The following is a 20623-nucleotide window of genomic DNA, read 5'->3' as shown; positions in this document are numbered from 1 at the left end:
TTAAGCATAAGAAATATCTTTGTTAATATGTAGATTTGTATGCTTAAAATAATACTTATGTTTCCCTTTTGGAAAGTAGAATACATATAGATATCTTCACAATAGAGGAGAAGTATGCAGTGAACTAAGAGTGCTAAGAATGGGCATTCCCAATGTCATGGATTCTATAGATCAGAGTACCTTCTACCATTACAGTAAAGAATGGAATAAAGTCAAGAATCAAGATGAGAGAATTTGCCCAAAAAGACTATGACACTGAATATTTACATAAGGTTCAAGTTCTTAGTTCTTCACCATGGAAGAATAGCGTCTTTCCAGAGTGGCCTAGCTGTCGGCCTGAGATGACAGATAAGTTTCCTGATGTTGTAGGAATAATTTCCCAAGTCCATTCCCTCTAAAAGCTTATGATTCTGTACCTTCAGAGTAAAAACTTAACTCTGCACATTTCAACAGATAATGTTTTCCAATTGTGGCTGTATATCAAAATCCTCGGAGGAGCATTTTAAAAGTAAAAATAAATACTCCAGACTACTGAACAAGATTGCGGAAGGTGACTGTTCAGTCATTTGTCTTTTTAGAAGACCTCTACAGCTTACTTCTTGTGCATTGAAGTTGAGATCCTTAAAGGAATAAAACTGAACTTTAGAGACAGTTATAATTGGACAGTGATACCTTGCTCCACACATTTCACTTTAAAGAAGGTATCAGTTAAATCTCCAAAAAGACTTTTAAAGGAGAATATATGAGGTATTAAGCAGACCAAAACAAATATCCACTCAAAAAATCACTAATATGATACAGATGTAGGTGACTTGAGAGTGAATAAAATTCCGTTAGAAAAAGAAGAAATGAAAAGTTTCTTGAAGCAGTAATGAAGTCAGAAAATGGTTCACAGGTATATATTAAAAAAGAGACTTCATGTTTAAATCTGTATTTGACATACAATATGACAACCTGACAAGTAGAAATGGATCTTGGGCTACAAAAGTTCAGTGAAATAATCTTTGTTACATTTAATCTGGACTAAAAACAATTTATGAAGCAGAAATTAAAATCTTCAGAAATAAAATTGATGGCGCAAAATGATGAAGTAAAATTTAATGATAAAAATGGATGTTTTCAGGGGACTCTGATGCATCACCGGTAACCAGTGATTTACTGAAATGTGCACAATAGTGTGTGGGATATGTAATAAGTGCTTAACAAACATTGAGTGAATGAATGAGTAGATGAACGAATAAATGAACAAACATCCAATGAACAACAAAAATTGTGCTTTACGTATCAAACTAGAAGCAAGGTGGAGATGGAAATAGATATGAACTTAAAAATTTTTTCTGGGGCTTTCCTGCTGGCGCAGTGGTTAAGAACCCACCTGCCAGTGCAGAGGACATGTGTTTGAGCCGTGGTCTGGGAAGATCCCACATGCCGAGGAGCAACTAAGCCCGTGCACCACAACTACTGAGCCTGTGCTCTACAGCCCACAAGCCACAACTACTGAAGCCCGCGCGCCTAGAGCCCGTGCTCTGCAATGAGAAGGCACCGCAATAAGCCAGTGCACTGCCAAGTAGAATAGCCCCCACTCGCCACAACTACAGAAAGCCAGCATGGAGCAACGAAGACCCAGTGCAGCCATAAATAAACAAACAATTTTCTGTATATTGAAATCAAGAAACAAAAGGATACCCCAGAGTCACTGTGAAGCACAATAAAATAAGTTACTGAATAAAGGCCAACCAAACAATGACACCTATAGCATCAGACTTACCTTACTCAACAATGCCTAATTCAATCTCAGCATTAATTATTTGCAATAACCAATCATTTTCATTATAAATATAATAGTCTCAAAACAAAATGAGTTGAAAAAATTAACTGAATGTTGACTGAAATCACTCACTTTGGTAATACATTCTGTTCTACTTTTAATTTGGAAAGCTAGCACAGAGCAGTGGTAGAAGAAATTAAATCTATTCTGCCTGGCACTTGGCTAATAGTGCGAAACTAAATAAATTTTCAGAAGAATAAACCGTATCTCCACTGGGGGACAAATCCAGTATTAGAGGAGCAGTTACAGCTTGGCTGTTGACTGAATCTCTTGAAGCCCTGCTATATCAGCAGTAAAGCCAGAGAACTCTCACCACCCAAAGAAACCAACCAGTCAGTCCATTTCCTCCTACCTTCTTCCTTCCCCAAAGTAAGCCTGAAGGTTCTGTTGCTTCTTTTTAAACATGTGGTTATCTAGCCATTTTATTCAATTTTTACTGCCATAAAATTTAATTCCTTATGACCAGTAAACTAGCCTAAGTCTCAGCATCCCACGTGATATAGTCAGCACTATTTGGAGAAAAGCATTACTCTTTTCCACGTCTTTGATTATACAATTGCCCTTGCCTGCCAGACTCTTCGCCTCTCCTATTTCTTTCAGCTGTAATAGCCCAGGAGGCTGCACTAGTGCCACTCCTCTTGCTCTATCATTGCTTCCTCCCCTAATCTTCCATAATGGCATTAGTCAACACTGGTCACTCTTTCCACTGAACACCTGTGGCACATACCACACAACCCCTCATTTGACAAAACCTCAATTCAAATAGCATACTTAAACGCTCTAGCACATTGCCTGAAACAAAGTAGCCAGCTGAAAAATGTCAGTTTTCCATTTCTTTATTTTCTATTTTACCATACGCTGCAAATTATTTAATTCATCATTTTAGGTATATGTCCTATTTCCCTTCCTTGAGGACAGGGTCATTCATATTATATACCTCCTTGCCAATTATTGACCATACTCACAAACACGCTCCATAAATGCAAAACAGAAAAGAGCATATTTGCTGAATACCCAAAGGAAGTATAATGGATATTTAACTGTATATATTAATCAAAAGGTGAAACAATGATATTCTGATATTTTTTCCAAACTTTTGATTAATAACATAAAGAGAAAAAGGATAAAATTAAAATATTTACCACCCTGAAAGGACTACTTAATTTATCATTTCAAAGAAGCAAATGCAGAAGGAAAAAATCTCCAACTCATCCCAGGGAAATGAGCTGACAAATGGTTAATGCCTGTTAGGATTTGGAAAGATACTTGTATGGAGTTACAAACCACAAGTGTGCAGAACTTTATCCGTTTGTCCTCTTTCTTTAAGGTGATAAACAGCCAAACTAATTTGATTTTTCCAGAATTTGCAAATTTTATAATGGATTGACATCCTGAGGGAGCTAACAACAGATGGATGACTGTGTTATTCTAATTTCAGCTACCTTAGGGTTTAGCAAGCTGTCATTTTTAAGAAGCCAATCAATTTCTCATTCCAAGAAACAAGAAAAAACATTGAATATATCTATCCAGTGTCTGCTTTGAAACATCTTTTATATCAAAACATGGTTTTTGGTTATTTAAAGTAAATAGAGTGAAATTTTATAATAGCAAACCACTGTTCCACCAGCCAAAAAATAAATGATAAAGGATAACAATCAATCAACAGGAAGCCACTTTACTTTCATCTGTACTCTACAACGCCAGTGGATAGCTGTTCCGCTGGAGCCTTTAAAGAATTTAAATTCACATTCAGGGTTTATCTGTCTAGTTAATACATTCAACGAAGCCAACATCTGAGATCTCCCTCAGCATAATTTAGAAATATAACAGAGGTAGTAAATGCATGTACACTGAGCAATCAGCCTTGTTGAGCATTCAGATAACATATACAACATGTTAATTTTAAATTATCTATAGAAAATACGACCCAATAGAACAATGTGCTAAAGTGAGCTGCAGAATTTGAAGACCATCATACTGAAGACGAGAGATACCCACTTTTTTTTTTTTTTTTTTTGCGGTATGCGGCCCTCATTGTTCTGGCCTCTTCCGTTGCGGAGCACAGGCTCTGGACGCGCAGACTCAGTGGCCATGGCTCACGGGCCCAGCCGCTCCGCGGCATGTGGGATCTTCCCGGACTGGGGCACGAACCCATGTCCCCTGCATCGGCAGGTGGACTCTCAACCACTGCGCCACAAGGGAAGCCCGATACCCACCCTGGCCATGCAAATCTCCATGATCACCACTGCTTACTTGTTTCCTTTCTTACTCACAGACTTGATCATTAATCCCTGTATGTTTTTCACACTCTTTTTAAGGTTTGTTCATAAAGTTGTAATTTTCTTCACAGATGCTTTTCCTCAAAATTCTCTTGACAATTTCTCTTTTCTTCCCTCTGAGCCTCAGTTTCCTGATTTTAAATGTGATGAGTATGCCTACTTCAGAGAGTACAGCTGACCCTTGAACAACACAAGGGTTAGGGCGCCAACCCCATGCAGGCAAAAATCCGAGTATAACTTTACAGCTGGCCCTCTCTATCCCCAGTTCGGCATCCAAGGATTCAACAAACCATGGATTGGTAGTACTGTAGTATGTATTTATTGAAAACAATCTGCCTGTAAGGGGACCTGCACAGTTCAAATCCATGTTGTTCAAGGGGCAACTGTAGTTACAGGGTTGAATGATATAATGCACATCAGGTGCCTCGGCACTCTATTTAATTCACAAGCAGTGGTCAATAGTTACCAATTCCCTTCACCTACCTTAATTTCTGTTTAATTCTGCCTTGTATTTTCCTCTCATTTCTTTGCTTTCATTTTCTTATGATCACTTTTATCCCTTTCCCAAATCTGCATTAGATGTCACTATGATTTAATTAGGTATATGTTCCTATGTATTTTTGTAAATCCCAATAGATTTAGGATTGTTATACAAATGTACTGTGTGAATATGGATGCTATGTAACAGTATGTATATGTAACCCAATAAAAATATCTCAAATGCCATATTAAAGATACAGAGGCATTTGAGACCTAATGAAATAATTTAAATTAGCCATATACAATATAATATATATCAAAATGGTAGTTTAATGTGAATGCAACAGGAGCACAGAGGAGGGACTTCTGACTGGGAATAAGAAGGTAGGTGACATTCTAGCTGCAACTTCACAGTGCAGTTGGACATTATCATATGGGTGTCATGGGGAGGAAAAGGTTTTTCCAGAGGGAACAGTAGGAACAAAGGTTCAGTGATATGAATGCACAGGATGTATTTGGGCAGTGATGAATAACAGAGCTAAAAAAATTAGTCTGAGCCAGACTGAAAATGTATCTTTAAAATTTTTTTCTTTTTATGGAGATTTGACACATTGTGTCTAACTTGAATAAATAACACATATTTGAAGGATGGTTTCTTTAGCAAACAGAAAAGTCATGTTACCCTTATGAGGAAGAGGGGCAATATCCCATGATGATCTATTATGAGCCTATGCTACCTCTCTGCTTTTTCTTCACTGTGTCTTCATTTACTGAGCCCCAGGCACTGGATATTCACCTTTGGGAAATTTTAGTTCTTCACCCTTTACACAGTTACTAAATTCATTGTCCTAAGGCACAAGATAAATCAATGCTCAGAAATCTTAAGTGCTTTAATTTTAACAGACAATAGAGTAAACCAACTGGTTGACACAGTATACAAAGCTTTTATCCTTCATTCTTCTATCCATTTTTTCCTTTATTTTTTATTTATTTATTTATTTTGTGGTATGCAGGCCTTTCACTGTTGTGGCTTTTCCTGTTGCGGAGCACAGGCTCCGGATGTGCAGGCTCAGCAGCCATGGCTCACGGGCCCAGCCGCTCCACGGCATGTGGGATCTTCCCGGACCGGGGCACGAAGCCGTGTCCCCTGCATCGGCAGGCAGACTCTCAACCACTGCGCCACCAGGGAAGCCCCATTTCTTCCTTTATTTGTCAAACATTTATTGGCACTGTTACTCTAGGTGCAGAGGATACGACAGGTAAGACAAGGAAACTACCTTACAGGAGTGTACTGTCACGTGAGGAATTAGACATTAAGTCAGAATATGAGAAAAACATGACAAAGAGATGTGTATTGGCTTTATATACTAAGCTGATGATTTAGTAATTTGTATTTTCAGCCCTACCTTCTCCCTAAATTCCAGATTCAAACAGCCAACATGTACAGAGCATGTCTACTTAAATGTGTAGTAAGTATTGGAAACATAACATAAAAGCAAGCTCCTAATCTCCTCTCTGAAACCTATTCTTTACCCATTCTTCGCTATCTCAGTGTTTGGTAATCCCATCCTTCCAGTGGCTCAGATCAATAACTTGGGTCTTTTGACTCCTTTCTCTCCCACCCCATATTCAGTCTGTTACTCAATTCTGTTGGTCCTATTTTCAAAATATACCTAGAATCCAAGTACTTCTAACTCCACTGACATCCTTATCCAAGCCACTGCCATTTCATCTTTTCAATAGCCTCCTAACTCATCTCCCTGCTTTAGCCCTTTGTTCTTCAGTCTTTTCCTGATACAGCAGCAATAGTGATCTTTTAAAAATGTAAATCAGAGCATGTCACTCCTGTGTTCAAGACCTTGCAATGACTTTAAAAACCCTAGATCAGGGAGTTCCCCAGCAGTCCAGTAGTTAAGACTCCGTGCTTTCATTGCCGAGGGCACAGGTTCAATCCCTGGTTGGGGAGCTAAGATCCCACAAGCCACGCAGTATGGCCAAAAGAAAAAAAAAAAGAAAAAACAAAAAACCTATATCATCCTCTCCTCTCTAACTTCAACACCAACAATCCTTCCCCCCTACTCCTTCTGAGCTGTACTAATCTCCTTCCTAGTCACTTGCTGGAAGTCTCTCCCTCTGGAAACATCCATGTATCTTGCTCCCAATTTCTGCTGGTCTGAACACTATTTAACACTGGAACCGCCACCCCCAACTAGCACTTCCTAGACCCCTTCCCTGCTCTGCATTTCTCACTTACCACCATACCACTTGACATACTGAATCTTTTTACTTATTTATTGTTTGTCTTCCAATCAGAAGGTAAACTCTGTAAAGGCAAGACTTTTTTCTCTTTTGTCCACTGATGTGTCCAAGTGCTTACAGCAGTTCTATTATACAGCAGAGGAAAATATCCATTTGTTGAATAAATGAATGTGTATTTGGAGAAGAGAGGGTGAGGTTGGCAATGCTGCTAATAGTTTAGTGCCCCTGAAAAACAAATATGAGGCGTGGAGAGAAAGGGATGATGCTAGAGAAGAAAGGAGAAGAGTAACATAAGGCCTTGGGTACTATGATAAGAAGATTAAACTGTATGCAGTGGTCAATGGTAAGCTTCTAAGAGGTAGAGGAAAGAGCGGGTCAGATTTACACTTCACAGGTCACTCTGAAAGCAGCATAAAGAATACCTCTGAAAAGAAATGAGACTTCAATTAGAGACATCAGGTAAAGAGAATGTTGTAATAACCTAGGCAAAAAGTAATGGTGGCCTAAACTAACATAAAGAAGAGTAGAGATAGATATAAGTAGATAAATTTGAGCTATATTAAGAACACAGAATACAGTTTGGTGACTGGGGGGGAACCTGGCTTAGATGGACAGATGATTGCACTGCCCACAAAAATAGACAGTGTAGGAGGAGGATGTATCTCAGTGATGTACAAGAAGGTGGACATTTTGAGCTTGAGGGTTCTTTAGCACATCCAGGTGATGTTTACCAATTAAGCATCTGGAAATATGAGAATGAAGCTTATAGATCTTTGAGTAGAAGAGGTATATTTAGAAGTCATCAATATATAAGGTGGGTAGAACAGTACAAGCAGATGAGATCACTAGGAAATCATCTCCTAGTGGATAAAAACAGAAGAGTGAAAGACATTGGAAGATACTGCCTTAAGGAAAAACAATATTTAATGGGTAGACAGAAAAAAAAAGAGCTCAAAAACGAAGCTAGAAAGTTACAAGGAAACCCAGACATTTGCACAGAAGAAACTGAAAGATATCTGGAATGTATATGGCACAAAGGGAGAGATTTTTTTAGGGTGAAAAAACCTTGTGCATATTTGTGTCTAATTACACTCCTCTATGAAACATTATCTATTTGCACATTGAGCACTTTCCAAAATACAAAAATGTTTAAACTGTACCTGTATATTCCACTGAGGGGAAGTAGCATTCAGATGGGCTTTCAGAGAGATGAAGGACAAATTTTTCAAGTAATTCTACTAAAGCTGTAATAAACAAGAGAATAATTAGGATGTTAAAGTCATCAGAGCTTCTTCACAGTTATGCTCTTAAGGGGGGCCAATTCAAAACATCATTGTAATATTCATAACAATGTTTCCAATGTAAACTAAATTTTAATAGCTTCACTGAGAACCTATTCAATATAAAACTGGAAAAGAATCATCTGTTATCTTTAGATCCTCTAAGGATTACTTCAGAATTTGCTAAATGATTTCAATTCAGAAAAAAATCACAAACTAGGCTATAATATCTTACCATCATCATTCACACATGCAGAAAAAAAATCATGTGAGCTCCAAGACCAGAATCAATGCATAGCTCACATCCCTTTCAAAGCAGGACATATTATGTGTTTTATGTACTTTGCAACAGACGGTATCTGTTCAAGGCAAGCAGATCAAAAGTAGGCTTGTCAGGGGCTGGGGAGAGGGAAGGATGAACAGGCAGAGCAGAGAAGTTTTACGGCAGTGAAACTCTTCTGTAAGACACTACAATGGTGGATACGTGTCATTACTATGACATTTGTCAAAATTCATAGAATGTGAAACATCAAGAGTGAACTCTAATGTAAACTTTGGACTCCTGATGATAATGATATGTCAGTGTAGGTTCATCAGTTGTAACAACTGTACCCCTCTGGCATGAGACGTTGATAGTGGGGGGGAGGGGTTGTACATATGTAAGGATAGAACGTATGTGAGAACTTTCTGTACTTTCCACTCAACTTTGCTGTGAATCTAAAACTGCTCTAAGTTTATTAATTTAAAGAAAAGTTGAAAAGATGCCTGTCAATGTAATAGTATATAAATAATGCCACAGTATTTGCATATATTACTTCCCAAATAGATATAACCAGGTGGATTATAATTAATATGCAATCTAGAATTATTTTTGCTGGAAAGTAATATATCTGGAGGGTAACTGATATGCTTACACTTACAGAAAGTAAGTTTTAGTCACCTTTTAAAATTGTGCCCTAGTTATATTCAGGATTCTGACTATGGCCTGTATTAACTGAATGCACCCTTTTTCACATCCAAGTGCATTTTAAAGATATAATTCATGAAGGAAAATTAGTGTTAAACATGTCAAAAATCTAAAGTCAAAGAAGAATAACATATGCTTTCCAACAACTATAGGCCTAACAAGCTACATCTCATGATATAGCTTGAGCTATATCTCAAGATAAAAATGAAATTTTTTATTCATGGAACTCTATTCATATTCTGATTTCAAGTTGAAATGAATATTTAAAAGTATGAAAATGCAATAGTCGAGGATCAGAAAGGACACCAGTATTGTAGATTATTTAAACTTATAGTTGTTTAGATTGGTTTTATCTTCACATACATAGGCACAAATTCTCCCACTCTTAGAGAAATCTTTCAAAATTTTTTTTCTATGAACCTATATGTAAATAATGGCCCTTAGGTGAGAGCTTTCAACTTCTACATGTTTGTTTATAAGTCACCTAATGCTGTCTCTTGAGATTATAATTTTTCAGTGTGTCGATGAAATTTAGATACAATCATTCCTAATAAGGTGTGAGATATACATTAGTAACAAAGATTATATAAAAATTTTAAGTGGAAATGTCCATTTAAAATTCAACTATAATTATTCTCATTTTAGCACAACCATATGTTTGTTACAAATTATGCATTTAAGCAAAGTGGCTGAGTTAATGGGAAAAGTCACAGCACACTGCTAAACAGTTATTTGAATCCAATGCCTGAAATCAGGTTTAGCCATCAGACAGCTAAACATATGTTAATGAAGACAAAATACACATCTTTGAAGCTGCTAAAACACAATGATTTGAAACTTAAGAGTCACCAGACTAACTGCAGACTCTGCAAAGCATACTACTTTCCAGCAAGCACTGATCTTGAAATATGAAATTATGTTATTAGATCAATATATTGGAGGCTTATAAAGTAATTCTATGCATCCTATATAAGGATGACATCACTGAACTACCTAGAGAAGGTTCTGAATTTCTGCTGATTCCAATATTTTTGCTTTTCCCAGCAACCCATATGAACAGCACTATGCACTTCCAAATATTTTGAGGGATAAGCTAAGCCATGGAACAATGTTAAAAACTAATCCATATATGGTAATTGAAGCCATGGCTACAATTTATTGGTATCATCTTTCTAACTAACCAAATGTAAGTGTAGCTAAACTGCATAATTACTACAGTGGCTGTCTCAGTATGACTGTCAATTCACTAAAAATTCCATTATCTGTGACTCAAGGAAATTAATTCACATAAAACATTTCTTAACTTCAAGAGTAAATTAACTCTAGGATATTACTATCCAGAAAGTAAACCTCAGAATATTGTTTTAAATGGATTTTTATTTTAAATGACAGACCTGGAATTTCAAAAGGACTTTAAATTAGGAGATGTCCTTTTAATTATACTTATTCCCTAGGGTTGGACCATGACATTAGTAGACTACGAAACCAAGGTTTATAATACGTATATAATAAAAGAGGACACGGGTTTTACTGATGAGGAAAAACTGAAGGCAGCTTATTCAGGGATACTTGGATATTGACTGTTTTCTCCCCTGGCATTGCCATCACAACAGCAGCTGGTTCCAAAAAGTTCAATGTTTGAAAACATACAAAATTTCTCCGGGATTCACTCTTTAATTCTTTCATCTTTTATCACTGCTGGCACATCACCAGATCACAAGACAATTACATTATGCGTGCAATTTTTTCCCAATCACCATCCTTCATGTAACCACCAGATGTTTGTTCCTGAACACTTCAGTATTCAGAACTTACAATTCTCATCTCTCTACCCTCCATGAAGTCAGAACTCTACTAATGTGTTTCAAGCACTTTACAATCTCACCACATCCAACTATGTTCACTTTTTATACAAATTATAAGCACAGACTATTTTTCTCAATGTTCTCAAGTAGTTTATATTCATTCCTTGTTTTTAAAAGAAAGTTTGTACAATTATAGACGAACAGGAGGTTGCAGGCACATGACAGAGGTAGAAAAATTCCTTTATTTAGGGTAGGTCTGCTGGTGACATATTTTTCACCTGAGAATGTATTGATTTCCTCAATATTCCTGAAGGCTACTTTCAAAAAACACAGAGCTCAGGTTGACAGTTCTTTGCCTTCAGCTCTTGAATAATGTCATGCCACTTCCTCTGTCCTCCATCTTTTCTGGGGAGAAGTCCACTGTCATTTGCATTGATTTTCCCTTGTAGCTATGGTGTTGTTTCTCCCTCTCTGCTTTCAAGATTTGTCTTAAATTTTCAGAAGTTTAACTATACAGTTGACCTTTGAACAACAAGGGCGGATTGGGGTGCCAACCCCCTGCACAGTCAAAAATCATGTATTGGGTTGGCCAAAAGTTTCCTTCGGTTTTTTTTTTTTTTTTTTTTTTTTTGGAGTGTTTTTATTTTTTATTTTTTTTTAAACATCTTTATTGGGGTATAATTGCTTTACAATGGTGTGTTAGTTTCTGCTTTATAACAAAGTGAATCAGCTATACATATACATATGTTCCCATATGTCTTCCCTCTTGCGTCTCCCTCCCTCCCACTCTCCCCATCCCACCCTTCCAGGCTGTCACAAAGCACCGAGCTAATATCCCTGTGCCTTGCGGCTGCTTCCCCCCAGCTATCTACCTTACTACGTTTGTTAGTGTGTATATGTCCATGACTCTCTCTCGCCCTATCAAAACTCACCCCTCCCCCTCCCCATACCCTCAAGTCCGTTCTCCAGTAGGTCTGCGTCTTTATTCCTATCTTACCCCTAGGTTCTTCATGACATTTTTTCCCTTAAATTCCATATATATGTGTTAGCATACGGTATTTGTCTTTTTCTTTCTGACTTACTTCACTCTGTATGACAGACTCTAGGTCTATCCATCTCATTACAAATAGCTCAATTTCATTTCTTTTTAAGGCTGAGTAATATTCCATTGTGTATATGTGCCACATCTTCTTTATCCATTCATCCGATGATGGGCGCTTAGGTTGTTTCCATGTCCTGGCTATTGTAAATAGAGCTGCAATGAACATTTTGGTACATGACTCTTTTTGAATTTTGGTTTTCTCAGGGTATATGCCAAGTAGTGGGATTGCTGGGTCATATGGTAATTCTATCTGTAGTTTTTTAAGGAACCTCCATACTGTTCTCCACAGTGGCTGAACCAATTCACATTCCCACCAGCAGTGCAAGAGTGTCCCCTTTTCAACACACCCTCTCCAGCATTTATTGTTTCTAGATTTTTTGATGATGGCCATTCTGACTGGTGTGAGATGATATCTCATTGTAGTTTTGATTTGCATTTCTCTAATGATTAATGATGTTGAGCATTCTTTCATGTGTTTGTTGGCATTCTGTATATCTTCTTTGGAGAAATGTCTATTTAGGTCTTCTGCCCATTTTTGGATGGGGTTGTTTGTTTTTTTGTTATTGAGCTGCATGAGCTGCTTGTAAATTTTGGAGATTAATCCTTTGTCAGTTGCTTCATTTGCAAATGTTTTCTCCCATTCTGAGGGTTGTCTTTTGGTCTTGGTTATGGTTTCCTTTGCTGTGCAAAAGCTTTGAAGTTTCATTAGGTCCCATTTGTTTATTTTTGTTTTTATTTCCATTACTCTAGGAGGTGGGTCAGAAAGGATCTTGCTGTGATTTATGTCATAGAGTGTTCTTCCTATGTTTTCTTCTAAGAGTTTGATAGTTTCTGGCCTTACATTTAGGTCTTTAATCCATTTTGAGCTTATTTTTGTGTATGGTGTTAGGGAGTGATCTAATCTCATACTTTTACATGTACCTGTCCAGTTTTCCCAGCACCATTTATTGAAGAGGCTGTCCTTTCTCCACTGTACATTCCTGCCTCCTTTATCAAAGATAAGGTGTCCATATGTGCGTGGGTTTATCTCTGGGCTTTCTATCCTGTACCACTGATCTATCTTTCTGTTTTTGTGCCAGTACCATACTGTCTTGATTACTGTTGCTTTGTAATATAGTCTGAAGTCAGGGAGCCTTATTCCTCCAGCTCCTTTTTTCGTTCTAAAGATTGCTTTGGCTATTCGGGGTCTTTTGTGTTTCCATACAAATTGCGAAATTTTTTGTTCTAGTTCTGTGAAAAATGCCAGTGGTAGTTTGATAGGGATTGCATTGAATCTGTAGATTGCTTTGGGTAGTAGAGTCATTTTCACAATGTTGATTCTTCCCATCCAAGAACATGGTATATCTCTCCATCTGTTTGTATCATCTTTAATTTCTTTCATCAGTGTCTTATAATTTTCTGCATACAGGTCTTTCGTATCCTTAGGTAGGTTTATTCCTAGATATTTTATTCTTTTTGTTGCAATGGTAAATGGGAGTGTTTTCTTGATTTCACTTTCAGATTTTTCATCATTAGTATATAGGAATGCCAGAGATTTCTGTGCATTAATTTTGTATCCTGCTACTTTACCAAATTCATTGATTAGCTCTAGTAGTTTTCTGGTAGCATCTTTAGGATTCTCTATGTATAGTATCATGTCATCTGCAAACAGTGACAGCTTTACTTCTTCTTTTCCGATTTGGATTCCTTTTATTTCCTTTTCTTCTCTGATTGCTGTGGCTAAAACTTCCAAAACTATGTTGAATAAGAGTGGTGAGAGTGGGCAACCTTGTCTTGTTCCTGATCTTAGTGGAAATGCTTTCAGTTTTTCACCATTGAGGATGATGTTTGCTGTGGGCTTGTCATATATGGCTTTTATTATGTTTAGGAAAGTTCCCTCTATGCCTACTTTCTGGAGGGTTTTTATCATAAATGGGTGTTGAATTTTGTCGAAAGCTTTCTCTGCATCTATTGAGATGATCATATGGTTTTTCTCCTTCAATTTGTTAATATGGTTTATCACATTGATAGATTTGCGTATATTGAAGAATCCTTGCATTCCTGGAATAAACCCCACTTGATCATGGTGTATGATCCTTTTAATGTGCTGTTGGATTCTGTTTGCTAGTATTTTGTTGAGGATTTTTGCATCTATGTTCATCAGTGATATTGGCCTGTAGTTTTCTTTCTTTGTGACATCCTTGTCTGGTTTTGGTATCAAGGTGATGGTGGCTTCGTAGAAGGAATTTGGGAGTGTTCCTCCCTCTGCTATATTTTGGAAGAGTTTGAGAAGGATAGGTGTTAGCTCTTCTCTAAACGTTTGATAGAATTCACCTGTGAAGCCATCTGGTCCTGGGCTTTTGTTTGTTGGAAGGTTTTTAATCACAGTTTCAATTTCAGTGCTTGTGATTGGTCTGTTCATATTTTCTATTTCTTCCTGATTCAGTCTTGGCAGGTTGTGCATTTCTAAGAATTTGTCCATTTCTTCCAGATTGTCCATTTTATTGGCATAGAGTTGCTTGTAGTAATCTCTCATGATTTTTTTTATTTCTGCAGTGTCAGTTGTTACTTCTCCTTTTTCATTTCTAATTCTATTGATTTGAGTCTTCTCCCTTTTTTTCTTGATGAGTCTGGCTAGTGGTTTATCTATTTTGTTTATCTTCTCAAAGAACCAGCTTTTAGTTTTATTGATCTTTGCTATTGTTTCCTTCATTTCTTTTTCATTTATTTCTGATCTGATTTTTATGATTTCTTTCCTTCTGCTAGCTTTGGGGTTTTTTTGTTCTTCTTTCTCTAATTGCTTGAGGTGCAAGGTTAGGTTGTTTATTCGAGATGTTTCCTGCTTCTTAAGGTGGGCTTGTATTGCTATAAACTTCCCCCTTAGAACTGCTTTTGCTGCATCCCATAGGTTTTGGGTCGTTGTGTCTCCATTGTCATTTGTTTCTAGGTATTTTTTTATTTCCTCTTTGATTTCTTCAGTGATCACTTCATTATTAAGTAGTGTATTGTTTAGCTTCCATGTGTTTGTATTTTTTAAAGATCTTTTCCTGTAATTGATATCTAGTCTCATGGCGTTGTGGTCGGAAAAGATACTTGATACAATTTCAGTTTTCTTAAATTTACCAAGGCTTGATTTGTGACCCAAGATATGATCTATCCTGGAGAATGTTCCATGAGCACTTGAGAAAAATGTGTATTCTGTTGTTTTTGGATGGAGTGTCCTATAAATATCAATTAAGTCCATCTTGTTTAATGTATCATTTAAAGCTTGTGTTTCCTTATTTATTTTCATTTTGGATGATCTGTCCATGGGTGAAAGTGGGGTGTTAAAGTCCCCTACTATGAATGTGTTACTGTCGATCTCCCCTTTTATGGTTGTTAGTATTTGCCTTATGTATTGAGGTGCTCCTATGTTGGGTGCATAAATATTTACAATTGTTATATCTTCTTCTTGGATCGATCCCTTGATCATTATGTAGTGTCCTTCTTTGTCCCTTTTAATAGTCCTTATTTTAAAGTCTATTTTGTCTGATATGAGAATTGCTACTCCAGCTTTCTTTTGGTTTCCATTTGCATGGAATATCTTTTTCCATCCCCTTACTTTCAGTCTGTATGTGTCTCTAGTTCTGAAGTGGGTCTCTTGTAGACAGCATATATAAGGGTCTTGTTTTTGTATCCATTCAGCCAATCTGTGTCTTTTGGTGGGAGCATTTAGTCCATTTACATTTAAGGTAATTATCGATATGTATGTTCCTATTTCCATTTTATATATTGTTTTGGGTTCGCTACTATAGGTCATTTCCTTCTCTTGTGTTTCGTGTCTAGAGAAGTTCCTTTAGCATTTGTTGTAAAGCTGGTTTGGTGGTGCTGAACTCTCTCAGCTTTTGCTTGTCTGTAAAGGTTTTAATTTCTCCATCAAATGTGAATGAGATCCTTGCTGGGTAGAGTAGTCTTGGTTGCAGGCTATTCTCCTTCAGCACTTTCAGTATGTCCTGCCACTCCCTTCTGGCTTGTAGGGTTTCTGCTGAGAGATCAGCTGTTAACCTTATGGGGATTCCCTTGTGTGTTATTTGTTGTTTTTCCCTTGCTGCTTTTAATATGCTTTCTTTGTATTTAATTTTTGACAGTTTGATTAATATGTGTCTTGGCGTGTTTCTCCTTGTATTTATCCTGTATGGGACCCTCTGTGCTTCCTGGACTTGATGAACTATTTCCTTTCCCATATTAGGGAAGTTTTCAACTATAATCTCTTCAAATATTTTCTCAGTCCCTTTCTTTCTTTCTTCTTCTTCTGGAACCCCTATAATTCGAATGTTGGTGCGTTTCATGTTGTCCCAGAGGTCTCTGAGACTGTCCTCAGTTCTTTTCATTCTTTTTTCTTTATTCTGCTCTGCAGTAGTTATTTCCACTACTTTATCTTCCAGGTCACTTATCCGTTCTTCTGCCTCAGTTATTCTGCTATTGATCCTATCTAGAGTGATTTTAATTTCATTTATTGCATTGTTCATCGTTGCTTGTTTCATCTTTAGTTCTTGTAGGTCCTTGTTAACTGTTTCTTGCATTTTGTCCATTCTACTTCCAAGATTTCGGATCATCCTTACTATCATTATTCTGAATTCTTTTTCAGGTAGATTGCCTATTTCCTCTTCATTTGTTAGGTCTGGTGGGTTTTTATCTTGCTCCTTCATCTGCTGTGTGTTTTTCTGTCTTCTCATTTTGCTTATCTTACTGTGTTTGGGGTCTCCTTTTTGCAGGCTGCACTTTCGTAGTTCCCGTTGTTTTTGATGTCTGTCTCCAGTGGCTAAGGTTGTTTCAGTGGGTTGTGTAGGCTTCCTGGTGGAGGGGACTAGTGCCTGTGTTGTGCTGGATGAGGCTGGATCTTGTCTCTCTAGTGGGCAGGTTCACGTCTGGTGGTGTGTTTTGGGGTGTCTGTGGCCTTATTATGATTTTAGGCAGCCTCTCTGCTAATGGGTGGGGTTGTGTTCCTGTTTTGCTAGTTGTTTGGCATAGGTTGTCCAGCACTGTGGCTTGCTGGTCGTTGAGTGAAGCTGGGTGCTGGTGTTAAGATGGAGGTCTCTGGGATATTTCCACCATTTAATATTATGTGGAGCTGGGAGGTCTCTTGTTGACCAGTGTCCTGAAGTTGGCTCTCCTACCTCAGAGGCAGAGCCCTGACTCCTGGCTGGAGCACCAAGAGCCTTTCATCCACACAGCTCAGAATAAAAGGGAGAAAAAGTAGGGAGAATTAGTAGAAGTATGAGTAAAGAAAGAAGGAAAGGAGGAAAGGAAGGAAGGAAGAAAGAAGCAAAGAAGGAAAGAAAGGAGGGAGGGAGGGAGGGAGGAAGGAAGGAAGGAGGGAAAGAAGGAAAAAAGACAGAAAGAAAGATGATACAGTAAAAATAAAATAAAGTATAATATAGTTATTGAATTAAAAAATATTTAGAAAAAAAAAAAAAAAAAAGGGACGGATAGAACCTTAGGACAAATGTTGGAAGCAAAGCTATACAGAGAAAATCTTACACAGAAGCATATACATACACCTTCACAAAAAGAGGTAAAGGGGGAAAAATCATAAATCCTGCTCCCTGAGACCACCTCCTCAATTTGGGGTGATTCGTTGTCTAAAGGAGGGAAGGAAGGAAGGAAAGAAAGAAAGAACGAAGGTAAAGTATAATAAAGTTATTACAATTAAACTTAATTATTAAGAAAAAGAATTTTTAAAAAAAAAGTCATGGACGGATAGAGCCCTAGGACAAATGGTGGAAGCAAGAGTATACAGACAGGATCTCACACAGAAGCATACACGTACACATTCACAAAAAGAGGAAAAGGGAAAAAAATCATAGATCTCGCTCCTAAATTCCACCTCTTCAATTTGGGATCATTCCTTGTCTATTCAGGTATTCCACAGATGCAGGGTATATCAAGTTGATTGTGGAGCTTTAATCCGCTGCTTCTGTGGCTGCTGGGAGAGATTTCCCTTTCTCTTCTTTGTTCTCACAGCTCACAGGAGCTCAGCTTTGGATTTGGCCCTGCCTCTGCGTGTAGGTCGCTGGAGGGCGTCTGTTTTTTCGCTCAGACAGGACGGGGTTAAAGGAGCCGCTGATTCGGGGCCTCCGGCTCACTCAGGCCGGGGGTTGGGGGATGGGGGAAGGAGGGGCACTACGTGCGGGGCGGGCCTGCGGCTGCAGAGGCAGCGTGACGTTGCGGCAGAGGCCGGCGTGATGTTGCACCAGCCTGAGACCCGCCGTGCGTACTCCCGGGGAAGTTGTCCCTGGATCCCGGGAACCTGGCAGTGGCGGGCTGCACAGGCTCCGCGGAAGAGGGGTGTGGAGAGTGACCTGTGCTCGCACACAGGCCCCTTGGTGGCGGCAGCAGCAGCCTTAGCGTCTCCCGCCCGTCTCTGGGGTCCGCGGTTTTAGCCGCGGCTCGCGCCCGTCTCTGGGGTTTGCGCTTTCAGCCGCGGCTCGCGCCCGTCTCGGGGGCTCGCGCCCTCAGCCGCGGCTCGCGCCCGTCTCTGGGGTTCGCGCTTTTAGCCGCGGCTCGCGCCCGTCTCTGGAGTTCCTTTAAGCAGCGCTCTTAAACCCCTCTCCTCGCGCACCAGGAAACAAAGAGGGAAGAAAAAGTCTCTTGCCTCTTCGGCCGGTGCAGGCTTTTCCCCGAACTCCCTCCCGGCTAGTCGTGGTGCACTAATCCCTTCAGGCTATGTTCAAGCCGCCAACCCCAGTCCTCTCCCTGAGCTCCGTCCAAAACCAAAACCCGAGCCTCAGCTCGCAGCCCCGCCCGCCCCGGCGGGTGAGCAGACAAGCCACTCGGGCTGGTGAGTGCCGGTCAGCACCGATCGTCTGTGCAGGAATCTCCCCGCTTTGCCCTCCGCACCCGTCCTCCTTCGGTTTTTAAAGTAAAAATAAGATACATTTTTCATTTTCGCCAAGAACTTTATTGAGCAACATATTCACCATTTTGTTCCCCTACCGTCTGCCATTTTTCAGGCAGCTTCATAATTCCATCTTCCCCAAACTTTTTATCTTTTTGAGCAAAGAACTGTTCCATGTGCCTTTTACAGTCTGCCAGGGAATTGAAAATTGATCCATGAAGAGAATTTTGTAAAGACCAAAACAAATAGAAATCTGAAGGTGCAATGTCTGGTGAATACGGAGGATGAAGCAGAACTTCCCAGCCAAGCTGTTAACAGTTTTGCCTGATCATCAAAGAAACATGCAGTCTTGCATTACCCTGATGGAAAATTATGTATTTTCCGTTGACTAATTCCAGATGCTTTTCTTTGAGCGCTGCTTTCAGTTGATCTAAATTGGGAGTAGTACTTGTTGGAATCGTTTGGTTTTCTGGAAGAAGTTCATAATAGAGGACTCCCTTCCAATCCCACCATATACACAACATCACCTTCTTTGGATGAAGACCAGCCTTTGGTGTGGTTGGTGGTGGTTCATTTTGCTTGCCCCATGATCTCTTCCGTTCCACATTATTGTACAGGGTCCACTTTTCGTTGCCCATCACAATTTGTTTTAAAAACAGAATGTTTTCATTACATTTAAGTAGAGAAGCTCACGTGGAAATACTGTCAAGAAGGCTTTTTTCGCTTATGTGGAACGCAAACATCAAAGCGATTCACATAACCAAGCTGGTGCAAATGATTTTCAACGCCTGATTTGGATATTTTGACTATGTCGGCTATCTCCCGTGTGGTATAACGTTGATTGTTCTCAATTAATGTCTCGATTTGATTGCTATCAACTTCAGCTGGGCTACCAGACCCTAGAGCATCGTCCAGAAAAAAATCTCCAGCATGAAACATCGCAAACCACTTTTGACACATTCGATCGGTCACAGCACCTTCTCCATACACTGTACAAATCTTTGTTTGCATTTTGGTTGGGTTTTTACCTTTTGTGAAATAAAGCCGAAGATGTGGCTTTTTTCTTTCATCTTCAATATGAAAATGGCTACACAAAAATTCATCAGTTTTGATAAGTTTTGTTTTTCAATGCACGCTGATGTGACAGCTGTCACAATACAGTCTAACAAAATTGTTTCGAATGAAGTTAAAGACAACTAAGTGCCACTGGAGCTATCTTATGGAAAAAACCAAACAAACTTTTTGGCCAACCCAATATAATTTATAGTCAGCCCTCCTTATCCTCATTCACAGATTCAACCAACCTCAGATCATCTAGTACTGTATTTACTACTGAAAAAAAGTCTGTGTATAAGTAGACCTACACAGTTCAACCTTGTGTTGTTGAAGGGTCAACTGTATTGTGTCTTGGTGTGGACTTCTTTGGGTCTACCCTCTTTGAGGTTCTAGAATCCACAGGCTTAGGTCTTTTGCCAAATTTGGAAAGTTTTCAGCCATCATTTTTTCAAATACATTTGTAGCTCCAACCTCTTTCCATGACTCCAATGACGCAAATGTTAGATCTTCTGTTATGGTTCCACAGGACTTTGGGATTCAATCTTTTTTAAAAATTTTTCAGTCTATTTCCTCTCTTAATATCTTCAAGTTCACTGATTCTTTCCTCTGTCCCCTCTATTTTATTGTTGAGCCCATCCATTGAGCTTTCTATTTTGGGAATGGAATTCTTCAGTTCTAAAATTTCCTTTTGGGTTTTCTTTATATATTTCT

The 20623-nt window shown here is 38.7% G+C and overlaps 1 protein-coding gene across 3 annotated transcripts in view; it reads right to left on the bottom strand.

The window, feature by feature from the left end:
• TBC1D32 (TBC1 domain family member 32) overlaps positions 1–20623 on the bottom strand; it is a 209463-nt gene that overhangs the window by 37674 nt on the left and 151166 nt on the right. For 2 of the 3 annotated variants that reach the window (XM_032651612.1, XM_032651613.1), the window contains exon 28: positions 8007–8090. In XM_032651612.1, the coding sequence (XP_032507503.1) occupies positions 8007–8090 (84 nt within the window). Of the gene's footprint in view, positions 1–5778; positions 5825–8006; positions 8091–20623 lie in introns of those variants that run through there. The other variant, XM_032651614.1, reaches the window with a different exon arrangement.

The sequence above is a fragment of the Phocoena sinus genome, chromosome 12 (assembly GCF_008692025.1).
Source record: "Phocoena sinus isolate mPhoSin1 chromosome 12, mPhoSin1.pri, whole genome shotgun sequence".
Classification (NCBI taxonomy): domain Eukaryota; kingdom Metazoa; phylum Chordata; class Mammalia; order Artiodactyla; family Phocoenidae; genus Phocoena; species Phocoena sinus.
Note: the sequence above shows the minus strand (reverse complement) of the source record. Positions and strands in the feature narration are given on the sequence as shown.